The 26,985-nt window shown below is 35.8% G+C and overlaps 1 protein-coding gene across 2 annotated transcripts; it reads right to left on the bottom strand.

The window, feature by feature from the left end:
- Positions 1–264: 264 nt before the first annotated feature.
- Positions 265–17,398, bottom strand: LOC140662939 (protein gooseberry). Of its 2 annotated transcripts, none has more exons than XM_072886692.1 (6): positions 17,042–17,398; positions 10,128–10,441; positions 9,637–9,766; positions 5,525–5,696; positions 4,876–5,160; positions 265–1,670 (listed from the first exon to the last, which is right to left on the bottom strand). In XM_072886692.1, exons 1-6 carry the CDS (start codon positions 17,094–17,096, stop codon positions 1,406–1,408), a joined length of 1,221 nt encoding a protein of 406 aa, XP_072742793.1. In that variant the 5' UTR covers positions 17,097–17,398; the 3' UTR covers positions 265–1,405. The 2 variants fall into 2 exon arrangements, with proteins under 2 accessions (XP_072742793.1, XP_072742794.1); XM_072886693.1 differs by having other exon boundaries at positions 9,637–9,763.
- Between the last annotated feature and the right edge of the window lie 9,587 nt (positions 17,399–26,985).

Below are 26,985 nucleotides of genomic sequence, written 5' to 3'. Positions count from 1 at the left end.
TCGCTTTTTTCAGGTTGATCTTTTTTTTTATATTTTTTAAGTACCATGGAAAACCATCACTTTTCGTCGATAAAGGAAAATAAAATAAAATAGTTCTGAGATAATTGATTCAATTTAATAAATTTCTTGTTAAATAAATGTTCACCAGGTTCCATTTTTATTTAAAATAAATATGTACGTACCTTGCAAGTGAATTCTTGATAAAAAATTGGCAATATGTTAAAATAGCAAATTTTCCATAAAATCTATTTATTATATATAACAGTGCGTTATACAAGTCAGATATATCTGTTGCGTCGGCAAAACGCTCTGTGCGCATTATATACAATAAACTTATGTAACTGGCCAATTAGATAAGTTGTTGAGTAAAATCACCATGTCGATCGTTATAAGAATATGTTTTGTAGTAACTTTTCTACGCTTCTTATTACTATTTTCTTAATACTTAATACCTATGTATACATACTTAATACGTACTTAATACTACCTATATATATACAGCGTTATCCGCTAAAATATATTCGAATACTACCTATATGTATATATGTATATACAGCATTATCTGTTAAAATATATTCGAGTCATACGTAAATATATAGGTGCATTTATATTATATCGCTACTATAATAAAGTAATTCTAAAGCGGTAAAGCATCTCGAAGGCACCGTTGTTACACAACTTATTGCCCATAAATGCTAATTCTAATGAATAAATCCTCGCGTTAAATAACGACACTTCTTGGAAGTCAGAATAATACGGTTTACATCTATGAATCTAAAGTTAATTATAGTAAATTTTATGCTCTATTATAAATATGCAATATCAATGCGGAAAAGCTTGAACGTATTATCTAGCAATAGCAGTACTGAACGATTATAAAATATTTACCCATCGGTTGCATATATAAGATTATACCGGCAGAGATTACATAATTTATAAATAAAAAATCTTTCATCCTTAAATTTCGAATGCTATGTAACACATAAAATTAATATAACTAGAAATTATATTACAAAACTGATATTTTTTATATATAATTTAAGAAAACGATGTTGCGATATTTTTTATTAAGAAAAGTCGTCGGTAAAAAAATAATCTTCAAATTTTCCGATGTAACAACGTGATAACAAAAAAAATTAATAATAACTTAACAACAAAAAAATAAGAAAAGCGTATTTTTCATTACATTTTTTTATTACACGAACAGAAATATTTCCGACGCGCGCGCATAAATATTTTTACACAATTCCAATTTTTATTTTTATACATTTTAATTAAGTTTGCTCTAAGAAAAACAAGATAAATATAACAATAACGATAAAGCGACTTTTTTAAGCAGCTGTCTTTTTTGCGATGCATTTATAAGTGCATGTAATCGATTCGATGCGACTCCTCATGACTTAATTCAATGAACTCTTCCGCAAACCTGAGAATCGATGCCGCCCAAGTAGGGATATCCGCTCTTCGCCTCGCTGGGACTGTGCGGAGTCACGTGAGACGTCATCCCCGTCGAGACCGGCACTCCGGAGGAAGATGCACCACCTTGCACCATGCAGGCACTCATGTTCGAAGCGGTCGGACTGACGTTGCCCAGACTGCCTAGACTGAGATTAGTAGAAGTCAAATTGGAAGCGAGATTGCTGCTGGCGTAATGAGAAGTGTTGAACAATCTGCAACATGAAAAGAACGTCGAACGTCTGTATAATAAAATAGACTACGAAGATAGATATTGCTGATTTATTTGAATATGTATATCCCTTATATTATCATAAAATATAAAATATAATATTATTATAAAAGTTAGATATTTTTCTATTCTATAATATTACATAAATATTAGTTTGAAATTATATAGCTTCATTATATGTATAAACAGTATAATCACATAAATATTATTAACATTTTATATTAATTATATATATTTATATTAGTAACATAAAAAAATAAATATAAAACATTTAGTTTAAAATTTTAAAAAGTCTTGAAGATTCGTTGTTAGAGAGATTTATTAAAATTATGAAATTGTGTTAATATATGATACATCATACAATACTGATTCTCATTAAATATCGACGAAGAAAGGATATTCTCACGAGTCACAGATATTAATCAGCAGGAATATATGATTTTTATCGATATTTGTAATTATCTTTCTCTGATCGATTTATTGAATATAAATTAACTATTGTATGCGCATAAATGTGTACGGGTACGTGGGATACGATAAAATGAGTTGCAGTTACAATGGTGAAAGGTGTCCACACGCCGTAATACGAAAATGAAATTCTCTCGTATGGTTCTCAAAGTGGTTACCGCCGTTTGCAAGACGATACCGCACTAACACACGCACTGCGAATCGGTTAGGGCGTGTCGAAGGCGGCAGCGGCCGATTTCCAAACACCATCGCGGCCCTTTGAGCATTTTGGTACACCATCGTGATTAAGGATCTCGGATCGTGTCTCGTGAGGGATAAAGCTTCGCTCTCTTTTGCTTTTATTATCATATTTAGTCATTTCTTAAATTTGAAATCAAAGAGATTACTGTAATTATTTTAATATACATGAATGGTGTGCAAAAATGTAAAGGATCAGAAGCACATATGTGTTATTTAATATATTTAAAAAAACATACAAATAGATGTATATATTTTTCATAAACGATGCTAGAATATAATACGTTATCAACACGTTATAACGATATATATAAAAAGAAAACAATTGATATAAGAAATAAAACTAGATGAAGTATAGTGTACTGAAGAGAACTATAAAATCCATTTTTGATTAATAAACTTTTGATGAATAACTCATTATTTTTTTATGTACACATATATCTATGTTTTAAGATGATTAGCGTATCAGCAGTATATGATTACAAAGTGGTTGGTATTTTATTTAGCATTTTATTATAACAATGAAGCACACTACATTTCACCGATATTAGACCTTCGTATTCTCTACAACTATTTTCTTTTTTTTTTTTTTTTTTTTTTTTTTATTTAGAAGAGGTAGAGCAGCATTTTTTGGCGAAAGCGGCGCGATTTATCAACTATACTTTGTGCACAACCTATCTATAAATCCTCCTGCGAATCTATATTCATACAGAGGAATGTCCACTCTCTTTCCTCTTTCATAAATCAAATTTTTTTCTATAGACGTGTTAACGAATTCTTAGGAATTTAGTAGTGATCGAGCCTGTAATCGATTTAGAACTTGTAATTTTGGAATTAAAATTTATCATCAAATAAAATATAGAATTTACATAGAATGATTCATTTAAGGATGAATCAATTTTAAGTTTTATTTTTAAGAGAAAAAGAGAAAGAGAAACTCTATTAGAAAATATTAAACTTATTTTATAAAATATCATAAATTATTATTATTAAAATAGTTTATCTTTCTCTTCTCATTAAAATATAAATTAATTAAAATGATTCGCAATTATTTTTCAACAATTTTTACAATTCAACATCTGTATTTAAAGTGATACTTGTGAATTTTTCCGAAAGTTGTTTTTCTTTGCGTTAAAAAATACATTACATATTAACATAATTCATAATTATACTCCTTCGATGTCTTGTACTTTCATATTAGCTACGTATGTAACGTGTATTCGTATAGTAAAATATTTTCGAATGTCAAAACTTATCTTCTTCCTGCTAAGACATGCATTATTGAAATGACTTATAATCATTTTATGAGAGTCTGTATAATTTTCATGCTGTTTAAACGTGAAACAGCAAAAAGGACAACTATCAATAGTAGTGAAATCTTTCTTTCTGACCATAAAGAGAGACCCCCCATGCGATGGGCTGACTTCACCAGGGGTCCATGAGGATTATCTCGGATATTTAAAATCAGTAAATGCTCGGCATACCACGTGACGGTTCGGCACAGTGAGCAAGTTAACAGTAGCGATTGTATAGATGTCCGAGTGAGACAGAAACATCGCCGCGAGAAAGAGACGTGCGCGAAGATAAAGACGGCGAAACCGGGGTGTTTCGAACAATTAATTCAGCCATTGTGGCGTAATAACAGGTTACTCCGGTGGCCGTGTTGCTACAGTGTGTTGTACACGCCGAGCGGACGAGCCGATTCACTCTAGCAGATAGGGGAACAGAGAGGGAATGAGAGAAGAAAACGTGGAGAGAGCGGAGAGAAAACAAGGAAGCGAGAGAAGGAGAGAGCCAATCGGGGCCCCACCGACACGTTTTCTGTGTGGTCCTCAATTATGTTGCTTCTCGGGCCTCCATAATGAAACGCTACCGGCTAATAATCCAACCCGGGTCTTGATCCTTCGGCACAGGGTGTATGTACCTGCGCGGTGATCTAGCTTTAACCGATCATGGCTGCGTCGCGAGATAGCGATGTTCTATCGCGCATAATTACTCAGGGGGTGTTCGCGAATGAGAGGCGTTGATTATATCTCCATATGATTTCGAGTTCAAAAAGCGGACAATTTTTTATCCAATTTTTCGAACGTAACACTGATAAAATTGATTGTCAACTAAAATTAAAATTTTTGAACAATTGTTTGTCAAAAATCGAAGATTATAAAGTAAGCAGTAGCTTTTTATTAAAAATTTTTATGTAATTTATTAATTGATTGATTAAGAAAAAATAAGAAGTAATATTTAAAGAATTTGTAATTGAAAAAATCTCTAACAATAATGGAAGATCCTTTATAGCAAAAAATTGTGTACAATATCCGCCAAAGATTGACCTACATTTGATCTAGCTATTAAACAATAATTTCTAGAATGATATTTAACTTGTAATAATTAAACGCAATTCTCTCCTTCTTTTGCTTTGTAGTTTTTTTACTACGAGTGGATTTTTTTATATACATAAGTATTTATTAAGTGGAAAAACTTACCCATAATTGTCCGGAGTTGTCCGTGGCCATTGCTGCTGCGCTGTATAATAATTATCCCCGTAATTGTAATGCTGAGGGTAGCTGGCGGTGGTCGCTGCAGCAGCAGTAACACTCGGTTGTCCATAGCCCTGATAGCTCTCAGCACCAGTTCCATAGTGTTGAGGTTGGAAGGATTGTAAACTCATGGCGTTAAAGGCGTTCAGCTGTTGGCTATTGAGCTGTTTGCGAAGTCTGGCGCGCCTATTGCTAAACCAAACCTGCACTCGCGCTTCCGTCAGCTTTGTTCTGCAAAAAAGAAATCCGTGATTATTAGTAAAAAATATAAATAATGACTATTATCATAAAACTATAGTTTGATTCTGCTAGTTTGATATTTTGAATTCTTTTTCTTCTTCGACAATTGTTACAAAAAGGTTTAAGTTTGAATCTTGATAAAACATGTATATTTAATTTTTAAAATAATCGATAATATTTAATATATTGATATCAATTTTGAATAACCGATATTAATTTGATATATTGGTATATAAATTTAACATTTAATTTTTTTATACTATTTTTTTTATTTGCATATTATTATATAAATGATATAAATATATATTTAAACGTAAAATTGTTGCAAAAGATAGAGTATTTTTCCAAAACTCACTTTTGTGCAAGTTCTTCCCTGGTATATACGTCAGGGTATTGCGTGCGATGAAAAGCTGTTTCCAGTTGTTCTAGTTGTTCGCCGGTAAAGGTAGTCCTACTCCTGCGTTGTTTCCTCTTTAGCGCGATGCCAGGTTCGCTTTCTGTATCAGAGTCATCGCCACTACTTCCCGCTGAAAGCAATCAATGATGTTGCCAGGTAAATACTTAATGAAAAAATTCTTAATTTTCTAAAAATAGTCAATCATTAACAAATTTGTCTCAAGTTCAAATTCAGTTTTCTCTCCTCGTTTGTTAAAATGGAATGCATTAAAAGGAAACATAAATTCTCTAACTCGGAACTGACATTAAACATCGTCGATAGCTCTGGAGACGAGACGCGAGCGTGCGTTCTTTAATAGCGGCGAGAGGATCTCTCGGTCCAGCACGTGCTGCACGTCAGATACCGAAGATAGGAAGCGAGTCGTTCACGCCCACAGTTCACACGCCGGTCTCAGCAACCCACCATTAAGACCCTTCTGATTACAGCCGTGCCCAGCCGAACCTATACTAAACTAAAACACCGGAGAAATTAGGATCCGCCGCGAAGAAATTAAGTTCTTTGACATGTCCCGTCCCATCCGAGCTAAGCGTCCTGAAGGGGAATCGTTGTCTGGTCCCACGAGACACTATTTATGGAATTTCGAGTTTGAATTGTAATCCTTTCGAGTTCGAATTTGTTTTCCATGATCCCTGTTACGTTGACCTCAATAACTACATCCTTAATAACTTTCACTGATATAATTTGTCATAAATAAGTTAATATGTATATTTACTGTATTTTTAAAATTTCTTCAAAGTTCAACTAATAACGTTTATCAATTATTTGTTATTTTATTAAACAATGAGATTTTTTTCCGAGAATACAGTGCTTAATAAATTGTGATGTATGTACGTCGTCGACATGCAATGTAAAGTTTGCATATATCAAGATATCTCAAACATTTGCTCCTTCATTTTTTGCAATATAGTCCATAATTTATAAAGTTATTTTCGGATTAAGTCGATCAACCAATAGATCGTCTAAATCAATAGCACCTGCGCGAACATCAGCCGGAATTCGAGAACCACAAAGTACACGGCGGTTTTGTCAGATTAAAGAGCATCGCGTGCTCGTAAATCGCAATGTTTTGAACAGCATACCCAATAATTTTTCCAGATCTCAACGCTTTCGGCAAGCTATTAGCGCCCGCCGATACTTCATGAATTTGAAACTAAACGCAAATATGTATCAAAAAAAAAAAATTGCGATCAACTTGTAACTCTTTCATATAAATAAATATAGGATTATGCAATATATTTAGATTTACTAGGATATCCCTATAATTGTTTCAAAAAAAAGTTTTTGCGCAAATTAAATAAATTACAGTTTATTTATTCCAATAAAAATAAATAGAATTATTTAAAAGAGAATTTCTATGATTAGTATACAAGTAAGAAAAAATAAATAGCAAAACTATTACTCGAATTTTAAAAAACGTAATATATTTGCAAAATTATCTCGCTATTTTTAGATCGAAGATAGTATAGTAATCGCGAAAAGTAGAGAATCGAATGGTCGAGAAAGATCGAGGTAAACATCAGCGGGAAAAGCCGATATTAAACAACTATTATCGTGAGATAGTAATAGCCGCGAAGGCAATCGCCGTCTCGAACGCGGCCAATGAATGGTCGGAGGTCTCAATCACGACTTTGCCCCGCAGTAAGAGCATCTAAATCAATAGAGAGGGTGCCGTTGTGTTCCGCGAACAAAACGGGGTGTGTTGTTGGCGGTTTGTAAGATTAGAGGCAGGCGGCGGCCACGAAGCCGAAGAAGACCACACGCCGCGTGCGCGTAGTTCCTCCGTCTTGCTTGCGTCTACGCAGGAGCCTTCAACATCCTTGTCGTCTCGTTTCTTCTTCTTGGGTCCGACTGCTCGCTCCTCTTGACCGTTCCACCTGATTTCTTCTTTCACGTTCGTCCGACTCTGTTCCACCTGACTTCTTCCTCTTTTACACTCGCTACGGCCGATCTGTCCCTCTTTCTTGTGTCCCGATCGTTCCTCCCGATTTCTTTCACCGAGGGACAGACCGCGAGGTTATTTATCGCGCGTGTTCTTGGCTACTGGAACTGCTGAGTGATCTTGCATTCTGGGACTGATGTTGCGACAAGAGGGGAGAAAGGAATATGGAAGATGAATGATGCAAGGCGAAATGATTGGAGTGTGTATTTGTGAGATCCTTTAGATTCCTACGCGTTGATTGTATCATGTAGTTGATCTATTAGATTATTTGCTAATTGCTAATTGTCATTATTTATAATGTTTTATACTTAGTAATTATGTATATACAAAATCATTTACATTCTACTAATCTATGATTTCCATCTTGAAAAAGGTAAAATTAATAAATATCAGAAAGATAGTAAGAAAAAATGATTGAAATAAGAAATTGAGTTATCTATATCAAACCCTAGGCAAAGATTTTTAGAAACATTTTCGCAGAAAAAAAAATTCATTAATATTCTATTACTGTACATTTATTATTAGTATTCTTGTCTGCGACAACGTATTATTGTCGCATTAGTGCATCATGCGCTCAAATTATCTCACTTTTTCTCTTGTTCTTGTATCCTCATTACTCATGTCATAGACCGATCTAATACAATTCTGATATTTTGGTGCTAAATCATTACACTATGCCCTATGATCGAATAAAAAGACGCATGGAGATTCTATATTCGACGTGCATTCAAAAAGACTTTTGCTTCTTCTTTTTCTTCGTCTTCGTTTCCTCTCCTTTTTGCGGCGGTACATTAGCGGCGGGAACAGTGCCTGACTATCTTCATGTTTTTCCTTTTTGTTCGAATTATAATACATAATTTAGCCAGCTTGCAAATGTGGCGAATATAATAAAGATCTATATACTTATATTTTTTAAAATTTTTATTGAAATATTTAATTAAATTGATACCTTTAGATAACTTATTTTAACACTTCATCTTAATAAATCATCTTTTTTATAAAATATTATCGTATAATTTGATAAACTCCCAATCCCTTTGATCATTTAAAATACATGATGGTCTTCAAAACGATAAATAAATATTTTCTGTTTAGTTCGAACCTTTTCAGACATTTCAATTTTTCTTTAAAATTAGATATATATATTTTATATATGTAATATTTATAATTTAATCTATTACAACAAAACATTTCTTTATTTTTAAGTCATAATATAGATAATGCCAAAAGAGAGGAACGAAGATTGCTTTCGCAACAGCATAAAAAGATTGGTCAAGAAGCGACAGAAGCAACAGGTCGAGTACCCTCGTGAATCCTTGCGCGAAGTTGCAATCTCGGGCATACGTCTAATCAAAACTAAATCTTCCCGACAAGGTAATAAACTCGACACATCTACGCGCCACGGGACGCCTAATATTTCTTCGCGCCCCTTACCGCCGGTAATAAATAAAAACGAAAGGAATTCCCCTTTACATGTTCGCCGACCAGACCTATATTTCTACCAATCCCAGCGTACCCACGAAACTGCTGGATACTTCAATAAGCAGAACCCTCGTGTACAAACACATGTATCGCGGAGAGAAGAAGAGAGATTCATATAACATTTAACATGTAGTAAATAAGGTACTAATAATAGCATCGTGAAAAGTATCCTCATAATAAAATCCTCCTGTGTGACCAGTAATTTTTATTATTTTTATGACTAATAATATTGCGTTAATCTTTCGACTTTAGAAATTTTATATGAAACGATAACGACTTCCTGATACGCATTACGCATATGGGAAAAATATCGAGTCGCATTTCGAATTCAGCGAGCATACAAGATACGGTCGCCTTGCTTTAATTAACTTAACATCACGGCTATAATTACGCTTATCGCTCGATTAACCCTGGATGTTTCGTTTACGTTCGCTTCGTGGTTTATGCGGTGTTAAAATGACGAGATATATCGCGGATATCACTTCTGAAAATCTCTCTTTAAAGAAAGCGTAGTGATTTGATCGCGTCGAAAATCTTGATAGATCGATCGTTATAATTATAATCGTAAATATTATTTATTAAAACTTACCAAGAATGCCATCGATGGAATGATTCCTGCGTGGATCGTCATTGGAACGAGTTTGATTAGCTGGTCCACGTAAAAGTCTGGTGATACTAGACACAGAGGGTGCCGAGGCTTTGTCACAGACTCCATCCTGCTGGCAGAACCGCGTTGGACTAGTTAGTATAATTTTTCTATATTTATTGTATAAATTTTACATGTTACGCGTATTTTCAGAAAAATTAAGATATTAGATTATCGTAGAGATATTAAGAATTCAGAAAAGTATTTAAAAAATCAAAGAAAGTGATATATTTCTAATTGTAATTTTATACATAACATATGTTTAAGATATTTTTATTATTTACTTTTATTTTTATCATTGAATTTTATAATCGTATTTATTTATATCAAAAACGATATCTTATTTTTCTCGAAACTCTTCTCTTTCTCTCATCTCAAAATTATTTATTAATTACGCTAACGCAAATAGAATGGCACGGATAATATCAACGGACCTTTATCAGTTTATCCCGTATTTCCCAGCTGAATATGGCAGGATTCTGTCGTTTGAAATCCTCGATCTTCGCCTCGACTTCCGGCGTAGCGACTCGTGGTTTGCTGCCGCCGATAACGCCTGGTCTGATCGATCCTGTTTCCTGATATCGATTCAGGATTTTGGATACGCATCCATGAGATACCCTCAGCTGTCTCGATATGACGCACGGTCTGACGCCGGCCGCTGCCATCTCGACGATCTTTAAACGAATATGGTTCGGTAATGGACGGCCGTTGATGAACACACCGCCCAGCTGATTCACGCGACCTTGTCCTGCAAAAATAATAACACAATTCGTTTACACATCGGTCGGCAAATGGCTCTTTACGTTGCAAGAATAGCGCATATGTATTTCAACAATCTATTTGTACAAGTCATAAGTTATACAGACTTAATAATGAAATAGGTAAGGATTTGTCACAAGTTCGCACAATGTCGGAAACTTCAAACAAAACTGACGTAGATCAAAGTTACTACTTTGAAAGGCACAATTTTCCGGCGAGGGGTATAGAAAATAGAATACGTTTCTCTCTCTCTCTCTCTCTCTCTCTCTCTCTCTCTCTCTCTCTCTCTCTCTCTCTCTCTCTCTCTCTCTCTCTCTCTCTCTCTCTCTCTCTCTCTCTCTCTCTCTCTCTCTCTCTCTCTCTCTCTCTCTCTCTCTCTCCATCTCTCTTACTCTGTCTCTCTCTCTCTCTTATTCCCCGGAAAAATTACAGCCATTTAACATTACTACGAAATTGAATATGTATAACATTGTACGTGAGACAAAAAGAAAAAAAATCATCGTGTATTGGATAGAAACGCAGCTGAAGAAAAATAGTGTGTTTTCTCGTTGCCGATACAATGCAGCACAGCATGCGGCGTGCACAAGTGTGGCGCGGGCATTTTTCTGGAAATAAATAAGAATAAGTCGAACAAAAGTGGCGAAGAGAAGAAGAAGAAGAACAGAAGGAAGTAAACTCGCGCAAAAGAGGACCGCTTTAGCGAGACAAAGCGCGGCGACACGCGAGGTGCCGCTCAAACGCCGCTAATTACTGGTAATTAGTCTATCCCCCTTAATTAACTTAATTATAATCACAAAGTTAAACAAACGACATTACACGCGACGGAGCAAAGACGGCTCCGGCCGGCAAAGAGGGGCAAAGAAGCGGGAATGAGATGCGCGCGGATGCGGTGGCTCCGGACGATGCCAGAAGAGGTTGGACCTCGCGTGCTTCAGAAAACCACGAAAGCGAGACGCGTCACAGAGTTACGGCCCTGGTTTTGCGCGGAGCAGTAAAAGCTGCGGACGAAAGGAAAGAGGACGAGAGAGGCGAAGCAAGACGAAGACGAAGGCGACCTTAAAACTCGGGGAGCGAGTTAAATGCGCTCTCTCGCGCGGCGACAATGAGGAGCCTCGACGGACGCATAACCGGGAGCACAGTCCGGTATTCTGCGTTTGTACGTATTTACATAAAGGAAGTTTTGCATAAGAGATGCGCTCCGCGAGAAGAGGCGCGCGTGCGACAACTTATGTGCATCTCGCGGGTGTTGCCGCATGTGATCTGCTAGCCAGAGATCTTGACTGACTGTGTTGGATTTTTCTTAGTGTTAAAATAAATTTGAATTCTGTATTCGGTTGCTTAAAACATGGTTAAACATGCTTTTTTTTAGATATATTATATTTGTTTTTTAATGTGTATATATTTTTTATATCTATATATTTGCTACACACATACTTGCGTTATTATTATATAAGCTTATTCACATTTATTTTCGCTGTTGATAATTATAAAGAAAGATAACATTGTGTCGTGTTAAAATAATAATATAATTATATATAAAATGTAAAATCATAGCAAAAATAAAATACCACATCATATAATAATATCATACAAGTTGTAAAAAATCTTGGATGAACCTGAAAGGATTGAATTTTTAATTAAATTGAATTTCATGTTTCTTAAGAATTCTATAAAGTGTGTAACTATTAATATCTTTAAGCATGAAGTGAAATTTTAATTTCTAGAAAAATTGCAGATTATTACGGCGCATTTTAATGACGCGAGTGCAGTTCGCGAGAGATGCGTCGCGAATCCTCGGCAACCCAAACATTTTCGCGATCGCATCGCATCGGGATCGTGGTTGCGCGCGCGAGCACAGCGGCAAAGTTCGTGATATATTCTCGTCGGCTACCTGCTGCGAGAGCGCGGGGCCTAAGAGTCCGCTAATTACCACGGCGTAATTCAAAAGACGACCCCCTTCCCGGGCGCGTCCAAGCTCTCCGGCACAAAAGTAGTCCCGTTTCGTCGTTCATCACGAGCCCCAGAGATTTACATCCCCCTCCGCTCCCTCCCCAGCCCTCCGTCGGGACCCCTCGCGCTCCGTAAGGACATATCCGCGAGTGCGTGCAACGCACACACTCCCACACGCGCCGCCGTGTACCCGGCGTGTATAGGCCGGGTTACGGTCCCGGCCGGACACCTCTCCGGTGTATGACGTCAGTCAGGCCGCGGGGCCCGACGGGATTACAGGCAAGATCAAAAGGCGCCGACCGCCGCCGCCGCCGCCGCCGCCGTCGACGAGCTCTCGGTGCGAGGCGCGCGAGCACTGCGAATAATCTTATTGTTAGCGTGAATTTCGGATAAATTGGATGAATTCGGAAAACTAAAGTCGATGATTAACAAAATATGTTAGAGATGTGATAATTAGCTGGGAAAATTTCAAGAGTACAGGTATACATATATATAAGCAAAAAGAAATTAGTAATTTACAATTAATAAAAATAAGTAGAAGATTAAATGTCTTAATAGACCTGAGAAAAAAAGATGAGAGAGAAAATTATTGTCTTAATAATTTTTGCAGATGCTATGGAAAGAAAAAATATTATAAAAAAATATATGTAATTAAAAACAGCTAACAATGCAATCTATCGATTTTCTTCGAAGATACCGTGTTCGAGATTGTACAGGATTACATATTGAGGAATTTCCACGGTAACACGGGAATGTCAAGAATGCTGGGCTACCATTCGCGTCACACGTGTAACGTCTTTCACATATGATGCATACGCGGGCGCACCGCGCCGACCGTTGCACTCGCACGCGGGACGCACTTTTACAAACTCTGGCGATCGTAACTCGAGTCACGGAATTGAAAGTTGAATATAGCACTGGCGTGCGAGCGAGCCCTTTACTCGCTTTTTTGTTCCCTATCCGTCGATGAATATTGTTCGACGCGTTCTTGCGAAACGCGCCGCTGCTACGTGCGTTCGCACATGATTTCTCACTGCATTTTGTACCATTAGTCTCGGTATCGATTGCAAAAACCTATGTAACTATTTTTTTCGATCGGAGAAATCGAAGTGATTTGTATCTCTGTTGGGACATACGAAGTAAACGACGAGGTTCTTTAGAGATTCGATAAATAATAAAATACAATAAATTCTTTGATGAGAGAATATAAAGAGAAACAAAAATGGACATTTGAATTATATATAATATACAGAAAAATGTATATACTTAAAATTATCTTTCTCTTCTTTTCTTGCAATACATCAAGTTTGATCGCATTAAATGAGTATCTCAAGAAGACAATTTAATCCAACAAGCAGCTGGTGAGTGATTTATGCGTCCTCACGTAATTTATTATAGCACGATCGTGGCAGTCATTTTCACGAGAGTCCTTGCTGAAGGACCACCCTGTTGAAACGAACGTCGGGGCGGAGGCACGTGGTAAAAGAATAATCGAAAAAATAATTTTCAGCATGAATTATTGATAACGGGCGATTGATTGTCAGCGATCAGATTTAATATCCACGATCCGCGCGATGTGACGCGATGAAAGGCCCACCTCTCGGTCTGATTTGAATTCGTCGGACGAAGCGTCGCGCATCGTTAATATTTACCTGCGAGGCAGCGCCTCCGTCGTCGACCCCAATCGAGGGTGTTCTTAGACACGAAGGAACATTAGAGAATTTCGTAATAATTGACCGGCGTACGCGTCGCCGGGCGTTTCATTACCCCCAAGGTATCGGAGACGCGACGCAGGCCTCAATTAAACCTTTTTCTCCGGTATCGGTCCCGATAAATTATTACGTGCGAAGAGCCGACGCACCGTATTTTGTGGCCGCGACACTCGCGGTTTACGCGCGAGCCGTGCAATTACGCTCTTTACAAGATTTTTCTTTATGGTAAATCCCTTGTCGCAATCGCTTATCGCTCTTAAAGAGTAATAACAATGTTATCCCCGGGTATTAATTGAATCTCATTAAGGACGAGATACGCGATCACTCCAATTTCATGTGATGAAGCACGTGATGGAGCGGTTCGCAAGAACTATAAGATGTGATTACTGAATTTGTTATTCAAGGCTTTTAACTGTAAGTATAATCATCCAATTACGGCGCAATTTTAAAATTATTCCAGTTGCGCATGTTTTTATTCGATGTTCTTGATTATCGGATTGATAATTTTTACAGCAAACGAGAAAAATATGCGTTTCGTTATATATCATATTTTACACGCCACTCAAATTGCAAGGATAATCTATATATAAATATAATATTATATATATATATATATATATATATATATATATATATATATATAAAATTGAAAAAATATAAAAGTTTTACTAGCACTTTATTAAGATATTGTTATGTATTATTAAAAAACAAAAATCATTAATTAATACATAGATATTACACAGAATCGATGTTTGTATAATTTTTTTCTAAACAGAGCGGGTTAAGCCGGGTTTAACGTCGATAAGTAATTGCGAAGCGAGTGCGGAGAATTCCGAGAGCGAGGGTTAATTTCTCAGGCGGACACGGACCGACGACGATCCGTTCGTTTCGTCAATTACGCAATCTGCCGCGATACGACTGTGGCGATCGTCACTATAGGCGGGACCCTCGATGGGTGGAAGATGAGAGCGGAAGGTACACGCGCGTACCTGAGTGGGAGTAACCCGCATGTACCAAAGGGATGCATGTACTTAGCGTGCGGTGTGAGTTCCAAGTCGCGCCAAGGCTTCAATCAACGTGCCGTCGCCCGGGGCTCATCCGATATCAGACATTAGGTACCCACGGGTACCGTACCTTTCCTCGGGACTCTCTTCCACGTTCCGACGCCCACTATGCGCGGACTTGTGTATCGAACTTTATTCGAGAATTACCGTCTTCTCTCTCTCTCTCTCTCTCCCCCCTTCCTACCCTCCCTTTTTCTCTCTCTTATTCCGCGTGCTCCGAAACGGTGGATAAACAATTGTGATTTAAAGCGATACGTGAGAGAAAGCGATCCGAATAGATCGTTCGCCATCTGGAGAGTACTGTTATTGTCATTATTAGCTCTCTCTCTCTCTCTGTCTCTCTCTCTCTCTTATATTATATAGGAAGAATAAGCTGAGCAAAATTAAATATTAAGTTCTAAAAGTTACGAAATCGATAACGGTTTGGAAAGCAGCATAAGTAGATCCATATATATATATATATATATATATATATATATATATATATGTGTGTATACAGATTTTGCTATATATATTTTTTTTTAACAAAAAATAAAATGATACGTATTAGTAATTATTGCAAGTTGTATTAATAAGAGTTGTGTTGTATCTTTTAAATAAATATTTTATAAAATGAAAATGTCAATCGTTAATTAAATACATAAGTGCCATAGTAATACGTTCGTTTACCCCTTGAAATTTTCTACGTCGGCGTAGCGCACTGTTCCATAACTCATAAATTACACAATGCGGAACGAGACATACGGGCTTCTGTGTGTGCGATTACTTATGCACAATTTCTCTCTCTTTCCAGACCTTTAAATCATTCTAACCGACGATACTCGCCACACGTTTATATTGTGAAACGCTGACTTCTATACAGATTAGTCTTTACATCCGGATTACGCAATGACATAAGTTTTTTTTTTTGTTTGCCGACGATAAGTTTTCAGGTTGAATTAATCGATCGGTCCGGTCATGGATCGGACAGTTATGGCATTTATAGAGATGAAAGTCGCACTATTGAAAGTTACACCGGCGGGCAGCAAATAATTCAGTCAAAGCGCACATCGTAAAACCATTAACATCGGCTGTAAAATATCCACGGCACTGTTGCGAAGACGCCGGCAGGCGTCGAGCGTCGCTTGTGAAACTCGCGCTGACATTAATTGCAAGATTCTCTCTGAGAAAGAGTTTCTAAGAATAGCGGAAGTAATGTCACTTTTTTCTTTCTACAGTTAAATACTACTGAAATTAATTTTTAGAGAGAAAGTATTACTGAAAAAAGTTTGATTACGTTAAAAACAGATGCAAGCTGTCAAATTAAAGCCTTAAAATACCGTACATATTTCAGAGATTTATATTATTTATGGACCCTAACGTATCTTATTATTCCATAATTAATATACGACAATATTTATTTTTTGTAAAAAATTAGATATATACACACACATCTCCCTCTCACTAATTTTTATAAAAGCGAGAAAATTGTAAACTCGTTCTCTAAAAAGTCAGAAAATATTCTGATATTTAATTTAATATAAATAAATTCAAGGGAAAGTTTATTAACCAAATTATTTTTTAAAAATCACTTTAATTACTTACCTTTATATACATAATTACTAGACAATTATTAATAAAATATTGATAGACAGTTGCATTGAAAAATATGAATTTACATTTATATGTTATTAGATCGGTAAATTATTTACAGAATTCTCAAATACTTAAAATTTGCATTAAGCAAATATTTTCTTTAAATAATCTAAAAATGTAATTTAAACATTTTTTTACAATCTTTGAACATGTGTATCGATTAGTATTGTGCACTACGTAAAATTTCAAATTATCATTGGTTAACTTTATAATTTTTACAATTCTTACCTTGAAAGGGATATCCAGTGAAGTAAGGTGCCATGTTGAGAGTGGAGACTGCCATCTAGCCTTCCTGTTTCCAGGAGAAATCTCCCTCTCCCTTTCTCTTTCTCTTTTTCTCTTTTTTCGTATTGTTCACCAGCAGCACCACACCAAGAATCCTCACTTCCTCAATTCCGAGTCCTGATTACACTCAATTCATAACCCGAATCCTCACTTTTTTTATGTGTCCAACGATAATAACGAACAGTGTCCATCAGTAATAAGAGCGGCACTTGAAGAGCGAAGAGCCGAAACGCAGAGGGCTCGGCACCCTTCTTATTTTTCCTGCGACGTAAAACGGGACGGACCTGTTGGCTACGGGATCTCGACTCGAACTGCCGGTTCCTGCGGTTGCGATCGTCCAGAACAACGCAGAGAAATGAAAGGCAGGCACGAAAGGAGGAAAGCCTCCGAGAAGGAAGGCTCCGCCTTCATCTTGGGGCCCCTTTTAAGAACGACTAGCCGACGGTCCCAGCCGTGCTCTTTCATGGCTTTATCGGTGCTGTTGCATTGGTCACCTGCCAGGTAATTTTGCTGCGGCGGAGGTGGCCGCACGTCCAACTCCGCCTTGCAAACAGACTTGCCACCACCATCCCCCACGAGGGACGACGATGTTTCGCGCCCGACTTACCCTCCCGGCGGTTGGCGATATCGATATCGCGCGATCGCAAGCTTCTTGCGGTCGATCCGCGCCGATTTTCTTTGTGAATTCGATGCGGTTTACGATCAGGAAAAAGATCAAGATTTCGTTAGAATGCGCCTGTTGTTTGGTTCGACGTTTTTACGGCTCACAGAAATCTGGATCCATTCACAATCTGAAATTATGTGATATAAAATCTAAGCTAGTTTATTTAAAAAATATATAAAGGATGTATAATTTCATAATTTTTTAACTATGATGTAAACATAAAAAATAGAGATGGCAGAAGCCATTTTTATTGACCATTTAATTTTTTTACTTGGTTGTTATGTCATTGCACATGGTTATTAAAACGCGTAGCGTTCATATTCGTTATTTCTTTAGCGTAATAAATATTTTTAAAATTTTGTATATATAAGTAATTTAATTGATTTCTTTAATCTGAAAATTAACACGTACTATAAGTTTGCATGTATTATAACATTTTGTTGATTTAAATTTACATTTTCCAACAATTTTAACTTTATATGTAATAAGAAAAAAATTGCTATAACATATACTAATTTAATTTTTTTATTAATCGTTCTGCGCTCTTTAATACGAAATAATTAATTGCGACTTCGATATAATAATACGTCGCGACGATACAACTTGAATTCACCGTCGATTCTGTAATATCGCAAAAACGCGAATCCCGATAAATTCACAATATCTAATCTCCTTTTAATTCACGAATGTCGCGTCGACACTCTCGTCATGAAATTCGTTCGACCGCCTCCATGTCATCACGTATCGCGTGATCTCGCCAATGAGATCGTGCGAGGTTTAGAGAGACTCGCTGCTATAAGCGCGTACACGCTCCCGCGGTCACAATTCGGCGCGCATCGTTAATTAAAATTAATTACATTTGTCGAGTAATCGTGCGTTTAATTGAATCACGGAATTCTGCCGCACAGGACTTCTGTCCGAGACGAAGGTGGAAAATGAAACGGCAGAATCGACGAACATGCTCCTTTTCTCTGTCCTTAATCTCTCATATAATCTATGGCGCGTATAATCGCGCGATCGCGACGATATCATTATCTTCGTTTAATTAATATCGATCGTAATTAATGTCATAAAAACCGTCGGCGCGTGTGAGAATCGAGGATCGGCAACGAGAGAGGACGACGGGAAAGAAATTTCCTGCGCCGCAAAAAGAGAAACATGGCATCGGCGTCCTAGAACGCATGCGGCGAGCCATTTCTTTCTTCCCTCTTGGGACATTAGACATTTCGGACAGGTTCCCTGCCGCGACGAAACCACCTCGTCTGATTCGCGTGTAATCACTTCAGACATCGACCGAAAAGCCGCGAGGACTCGCTCAGACGAGCATCGTAATCTGACACAATGGGTCTTGGAACCCATGCGTTTCATTAATATACGCGTTAGAGTCTGATGTGTATTGGTTATTGTAATGATTATTTTATTTGCTCGCGCAAAAGTAATGTTTGATGCATCAAAGACGGCTTTAAACAAACCATTGAAATTTCATGATGAGAGACTCGAAATTTCTAACGATCATATAATTTTCTTAAATCCAGAAAACAATTTAAAAGAGCATCGTATATCTTCTATTCATTTGTGTATCAAAATTGCCATTTACAATGTCAACATGTATAATCAACGGAAAAAAAGTATCTTGCATTATGAAAGGCAATTTAATTTATCCGAGTCAAGACTCGCGCATTAACCGCCACGTCAATCAATGTCGCGGAAATTTTTCCGCGAGGATCACGGAGGCTAATTAATTGCCGGCCCCGCGGCCGACGCGCGATCCGCATTAATCAGCATCGAGCGCGCGTGAAGAAAGAGACGGAGAGAGCCCTTTTACGCGAAATTTATGCGCGTGCCCTCGACGCTGCGAGAAGAGTCACCCCGAATCGGACACGCTGTTGCGCCTCGCCGCTTTGCCATCATTAGGCGGATAATGCATATCTTAATGATTACGAAACGAAACACTGACGCCAGCATGGATACGTGTAAGTACGCCCGATGAATGGCGTCCGACTACGCTCTGGGACCACCGTTCGCCAACCGTCCGCGTCGTCCCACGCTCCTGCAATCAGCTCCCCATAAACTACAATCACGACACGTGCTATCGCGCCGACCGGTATCACACCCTGCAAATAGATGATAGCGTGGATTAAATGCTAAAGGATAGATTGGCACTGTACGCCGTGTTCCAGGAATTTTCACGCTACCGCGAGACTCTCTCTGCGATAGCAAAAGATAGCCTAATTGTAAAGAATGATCGTTATTTTCGTGTCAGTTGACGTTTAAACAATTAATTGAAGATTAAGCTTTTTCAACGAATTGTCAAACAACAATAAGATCTCGTTAATCATTTGAATTTCAAGATGTTTTAAGAGTTAACTTTAAAAGTTTCCAAGTTCTAGTAATTTTTAATTTATATTTATTATGATAAATTAAAGAGATAATGTAATGAATAAGAAAAAGAGCGAGAGAATACTTTTTAAATATATACATGTATAAATAAATATAAATTTTACAAATTTGCGTTAGAATAAACGAATGATTACCAATGTCACGTAGAAACATACAAAAATGCAAAAGATTAATATAAATGTAACGTGAGAATCATACAAACGGGCCATCATCTTTCGTTAATACACTTCGAAGAAGTCGTTTGTACTTTATGAATGTAATGTGCAATATTCTATTCTTAACGCTTAAATAACTCATTGTCTTGTCTGACAATGTAAGAATCTGTTCCGACTGCAAATTCAACCTTCACGCTTTAAAATTCGCTTTGCACCCGTCACGTGGGGTGTGCATACAATCCGCCCGTTGTCTTCGAACGCGCTAATCTCGAGAAAATACGAGCGTGCTCGCGAATATTATCGCACACGAAGTTAATTACCGCGTCGCTCCAACGCGACTTGGCAGGAAGAAAAAAATGAGATAGAAATGGCGGATGGTCTCACGACCATCGAATACGCGCATGGCGGAGAAGGAGATCGTAACGGTGTTATGTGCCATTAAAGACAGCAAACATCGTAGCTTTTATGCGCTGTGGAAAATCACGAGATTGTTCGGGGACATTAGCACCGAAGAACTGCTGGATTCTAATAATCGTCGCTCCCACGGCGACGCACGCTTGATTAGGGGCATCCCGTCCATCGTCGGGCACAAGAGATTCGCAATCAAGATATTTTTCGTATTTAGCTTAATACACAATCGTCATGAGTAGGACCTGCAAATTGAAATTTAGAAATGACTTCGGCAATAAATATCACTATACCATCGAGATTATTCAAAGTGAAGATAAATTGCAGTCACCGTCGGTTGAAGACGCGATTCGTTTGAGTGATATATCTGTCAAGCGACCACGTCTCAATCATTCGAATCACTATGGTGAACAACCGTTCACCACAAATGATCTATAACTTTTACTCGCTTAAGTTTCCGAGAGAGCTTCGAAGGAAATCAATATGATTTTCTACAAATCGCTACTCGAATGATCAATCGGTCTGTCGGGATTGATCGTTGTCGCGAACAATTTCGAGCATCCACAGTTCGCAGAACGCTGCAATTGGAGGGATTGATCCCCCGATGTGAGACAACCTCGTCTGCCTTACAGAAGCCTTTTCCCTCGGGCACGCGTCTCTCCATGCGATCTGGTCGATCAATGACGATGAGGTGTCAAAATGAAAACTATTCCCTCGGGATAATCGGTGCACCTAATTGTTATCTCCTCGACCAAGAGAAATTCTTCCACCTTCGAGGACAGTCTTTGTACTGAGGAACTTTGTTAGATAGAATAAATTTATTTTTGAAAACATATATTATAAGCGAAATAAATAAAAAAATATTATACTCTACAAAAATAACTACTTATACACTTTTATACTAGATAATTTTTTAAATAACTCAAAATTGATGACGCTTTTTAAATACATGCGATTTTCTTTTACACATATACATGTATATTTACATTTAAAACAGATAAATAACAAAAATTATATTTATTGAAAATGAAAGAATTAAAAGCTCATTCTTTATAATGGTTATGGATATTTAAATATTTTTTCAAAATATATTACTTAATTTTTGTTCTTATTTTTTATTGGCTTTATTTAAAAAACATTATTACCTGCTCTAAAGATTCTCGTTGTTGCTAAAACGCGACCCTACAGAACCTTTAATACAATACACCTTTAATCCTCGCAAGAGGATTATCTGCTCCTATGGGATTCGCATCAAAAACTCGTAAATTCATAGATTGTCAAAAATAAATTTGGATATACGGGAAATAAAAATATTCCCCAAGGACAACAGCACTCCTAATTATTCGCCCATTCACACATTTGCGTGTAACCATCTCTTTTATCTCGACTCTAGTCAGTTTGCTACTATTACTCCCGCATCAATGTGTTTTGACAGATTTCTTAATATTACAATGGTGACAATTTACCTTCCTGCAGGTATCGAAACATTTTTGACAACATGTTCGCCACAAGTCAGTAGATATGATTTGTACGATTGTTAGATTTATAAAGACGGAAGTATGTCGTCCAAACGGTTATTTAATTTGTGTAAACACAAGCTTCCAAGTTTTTGTAAAACTACAGTTAAATTTAGTCTTACGAAGATTAATATTCTTTTTTTATTAATATAAATTAATTATAAGTTTTTTCATGAAAATTTTTGTATTTTATGTTAAACTATCTGTATGTAAAGATTTGAATAAAGTTTATTAAAAAGCATATATAATCTTTAAATATCCGACTGAGTTTCAAATATAAATTATGACGAGTGATAATTAAACAAAAATGCAATATTTTGTGATTGCGTGCAATATATAAATCACTGAAATTAATAAACAATAAATATCAAAAAATACATACAACATATAAATAATGGGCAATTAGAAGTTATAAATTCAGTTTTATATTTCCGCAGAAAAAGATTAGTTTAAAGCTTTCTAATTAACTGTGAATACGAGTTTTTAACCTTATGTAATAATTGCTGCGAGTGTCATGTATTATTAATGTAATATAAGAGTCTGTTGTTAATTATAAAGGAACCTCTCCAGCAAATTATACTCGTAAATCATTTTCTGTAATATCTAGGTGCGAGTGATTCGTGTTGTTTAGAATATCTGGAGTATCAGCTAGAGAACGTTCGAAACTAGGTAGTCGTTGATGAGAAGTTGATAAATTCCTGATGCTCTGTTATAACATCGCGAAGGCGGACGTTACCAGTTTCAATCCTCTGCACGATGTAAGACTGTAATGTATTAAGCTTTAAGTCATAGATCATCCGGCAATAGGCAGGTCGCATGGCGAACACTGTTGCAAGACTTACACCAGGGCGTGAGACCAACTTGATACTTTCTTGTTTTAATCGTAAATATGATTAAATACCATCAAGATTTAATATAATTGAATATTTTAGTTATATAATGTAATTGTGTAATAATGAACATTAAAGCCACAAGTTGTCTTATTCTAACTTAAACTTTGCAAGGATCAAAAAGACTAATGCATATTTTTTTATATATATATATTTTTATATATACGTAGAAAAATTTAAGATTCGAATGATCACAAACATTACTTGCTATAGTTAATTTGAAGTTATTTCGAGAGATTTCACGAGATCTAAACAAGAATGTAGAGATTTTCCAAGATGAAAGATATACGGTTAAGTGAAACCTTACTTTCAACGGCACAACCGATCTCTGACAGATCACTGATGTGCATTGATAAGTTAATATAATCCGCAGTTCCACGTATGCCCACGGCGAGATGCGAGGAACTGTGTATATCTATATCCGTGCGAAGCTACATCACTACCGGTACCACAAGGCGGCGGAGGGACCGAAGTAGGATGCAAACCATGAAATAACAGCTCGCGGGGTGATAGATGGGTCGCATGCCGATCGTTCTTGTTGGCAAAGCCCATTAAAGCACGTGGGTCCGACTCGAGTCGAGATTCGCATTTACACCTGAGCTTCGACTGCCACCACCATTACCATCATCACCACCACCGGATACCAGCACACGAGGCCTGATAGGGACCGGGAACCAACTGACCGGACCAAGAAGGGGAATGAAAGGGGGAAGAGGATATCGGGGGAACGGGAAAGCGAGAGGCTCGGGCCTCAGGACTTGGCCCGCAGTTAATTGCCAGCATTTAATGAGCGTTCTTTGACGCGCCGCGCGAACCGCCACGTAAGAGTCGTAATGGCTGCAGCGCTTTCCTGACGACTTTACGTACATATCGTACGTACGCCTGTATACCTGATCGGTGAAATAAAAATGGTAGCTGAGGATATTATCGACTACTATTGCAACGTATAACTCTTTCGCACCGATGAAAACCGTTTTGCGTGATTGAGATATTAGCGCGGTCACAGTTTCGCGGAGGATGCGTTTTAACGGCATTCGATATGTTTGATAAGATTATTGTTTCGATAGAAATTTATCAAAATTTTCCAAAGAATTTCAATAAGAAAATTTTTACGACATAATCGAGCGTAATGATTTTTCAAAGTAATAAGTCAATGCTTTGTATTTTTAAAAATAATTTTTAGCTTCTGTCGCAAATTGTTAAAAGAAACTAAAACTTGCTGTTTAAATTTATAAAATTTAACATTATATTTTTAAAGAAATAAAACGTAATTATTTTCAGAATTTGTTATATGTCACATCTTACAAAAATATTACTAAATATAATACTAAATAATAAATAATATAATAATATAATAATAAATATAATACTAAATCAATAAAAATATTAAATAAAAATGTTTTTTTATATATAATTATTAAAACAATTTGTGGAAAAAAAAATAAACGTATATTTAAGATAATGTCGCATTTTCACATATTCTTCTCGGATTCTCTTGCACGAAAAAACGGAAACTGGAAAAACCGTATTCCATTTTCCTTTCGGTTAATGTCATTTACATCACCGAGTTGGCAGCGAGAAACCACTTAAATTGCATTCGTCACAATAGCGTCGGTACAGTGGCAAAGCTTTATAAATATACCGCTATTTTTTCATAAGAATTGTCGGCAACCGACAAAAGTGTCGCCATTCTGATTTAGTGACCACAATAATGGTCAACGAAGAGCGTTTGTTGGCAAACTATGTGTCCTTGCTGAAAGGGTCTGATGCGACAGTCGTCAAATTCTTTATCTGTTCTGGAACCACCATGGTCTCTTCTACCTGCGTGCGGTCAACGCGTGGTTTCCTGCTAAAAAAATTCATAGCGTTAAATACATTCAAAATAATATTTATTTTTTGCAACTATATATAACAATATTTATAAAAATATTACTTTTGTAAAATTGATAGAAAAAAGAAATAGCTTTTAGCGTCTAATATTCTATTTGGGGGTTAATTTTGCTCTTCTTGTATTTTTTATTAAAGATATAATTAATCATATAATTATTAAATTTTAATGTAAGCAATATATATATTTCATGCCAAAAAGATTATGTTAAATTGTTAGAAAAATATATAATTATATAATTATACAAGTTATATTTTTAAGATTCTAAAACATTTTAAAAACTTTTATATATAAAAGTACTAATCACATAGTTTAAACAATCTCTTGAATTAACAACAGTCGATGCAATGACGCTTGTTGATAAGTATAATGCCAAAAATATAATGCAAAAATTTATTCATAAAAATACAAAACAATTTATTATATTAAAAAATTAATTTTTATATAAAAAAGATTGCTTTATAATTTGCATTTTGCAAATCTATAATAGAAGACATCATCGACTCACGATAAACGCAACTGAAGATATTACTTGAGGCACCGACGAAATATATTATTCTCGTCAGTGCTTGAAGGATACCAAGCAGTTCTTCTTACCATATGGAAAGATTTCAACATGCAAGTATTATCTTCTGAGAATAGTAAAAAAAGTGTTACTTTTACGATTAATGTTAAAGAATTATATATGGAGACATAAATTATGTTATATAAAATGTTATACAATAATTTATAAAATGTAAAAAATGTTAAAATATACTTTTACTTCTTCTTTATATATAAGTTGCCAAGTATTTTCATAGATGGCGACAAAAATATCTTCCATATTTCAACTAACTATGAAGAAATATGAGGACTTTAATCATGCAATTAAAAATGCTAATTTTTCTGAAAAGTAAACAATTTGCTATTCTTCCGCCATTATAGCTCTTTAAAGAAGCTAATAATTGATTAAAATGATTAATTGATATCACAAACTTAAAACTATTTTATCTTTTTTTATTATATTTTTTTATAGAAAATACTTCAAACAAACTATTCATGATAAATGCGCACAATATTAAATGCGTTCAATATTAATTTTATTAATAATATATAAAGAATAACTGATATATTTGAATATGATAAGTTTTATATCAGTCAGAAATCGTTTATCAATTTTGTAATTTATCTGCATATACAAATATATATATTTGTTATACAGTTTATAATAAATTAAATGCAAATATTATCCTGGATTTAAACTTTTTAAACGTACTGTCAAAATTACTATCAATTAACTATCAAAAATTGTTCGAGTCATATCTAATACAAAATATTAAATGTATTTTTATCGTTATCACAGATTAATCACAAAAGTATTATACATTTTAATATCAAAGTTTAAATTAACATAAATAATTATACGGCAACATATTTTATATTTTTAAATATAAGTATATGTAAATAACTTTAAAAAAATATATTTTAAAATTTATTATTACATTTTTCTTATATACACTAATTATAAGGTAATAAAGATATAAATTCTAAATGACAAATTTGCAGTAAATCGCAAATCTGTAATACATAATAAAATTAGAATAAAAGTATTTTGCGTGTTTAAGACTTGGAATATACAGGCAACTCACAAGAAAAGGTACAGAAGTGCCCCCCTTTCTTGTTCCCGATTTTAATGTGCTTTGAATATGTGTTGTCTAGGTCAAAATAAGAGACATTTATTTTTTTATATGTGCTGTTACGGCCGTTAAGGGGATGAAACACCTTCTTGAAAAAAATCGGTTTTTATATTTCTGAGCGAATACCGATCGAAACGATAAGAGAGATAAAAAAAAGTTTCGAATAAAAGTTTTATGATTTTTAATATACTTTAAAACTACATAATTAGATTTTTCGAAAATGTCATATTTTTCGAAATCCCTCTTTCCCCCCTTTAATTTTTGAAAATTTTAAAATTTGTCTTATCGC

Source organism: Anoplolepis gracilipes, chromosome 2, assembly GCF_047496725.1.
Source record: "Anoplolepis gracilipes chromosome 2, ASM4749672v1, whole genome shotgun sequence".
NCBI classification, from domain to species: domain Eukaryota; kingdom Metazoa; phylum Arthropoda; class Insecta; order Hymenoptera; family Formicidae; genus Anoplolepis; species Anoplolepis gracilipes.
This window is presented reverse-complemented; position numbering and strand designations above follow the sequence as displayed.

Bases quoted from the DNA above. Each gene is read 5' to 3' on its own strand.
- LOC140662939 (XM_072886692.1), bottom strand. From the start codon at position 17,096: ATGGCAGTCTCCACTCTCAACATGGCACCTTACTTCACTGGATATCCC. The intron at 10,442-17,041 runs GTAAGAATTGTA...TTATTTTTGCAG, and splicing joins CACTGGATATCCCTTTCAAG to GACAAGGTCGCGTGAATCAG. The intron at 1,671-4,875 runs GTAAGTTTTTCC...TTCATGTTGCAG, and splicing joins ACAACTCCGGACAATTATGG to ATTGTTCAACACTTCTCATT.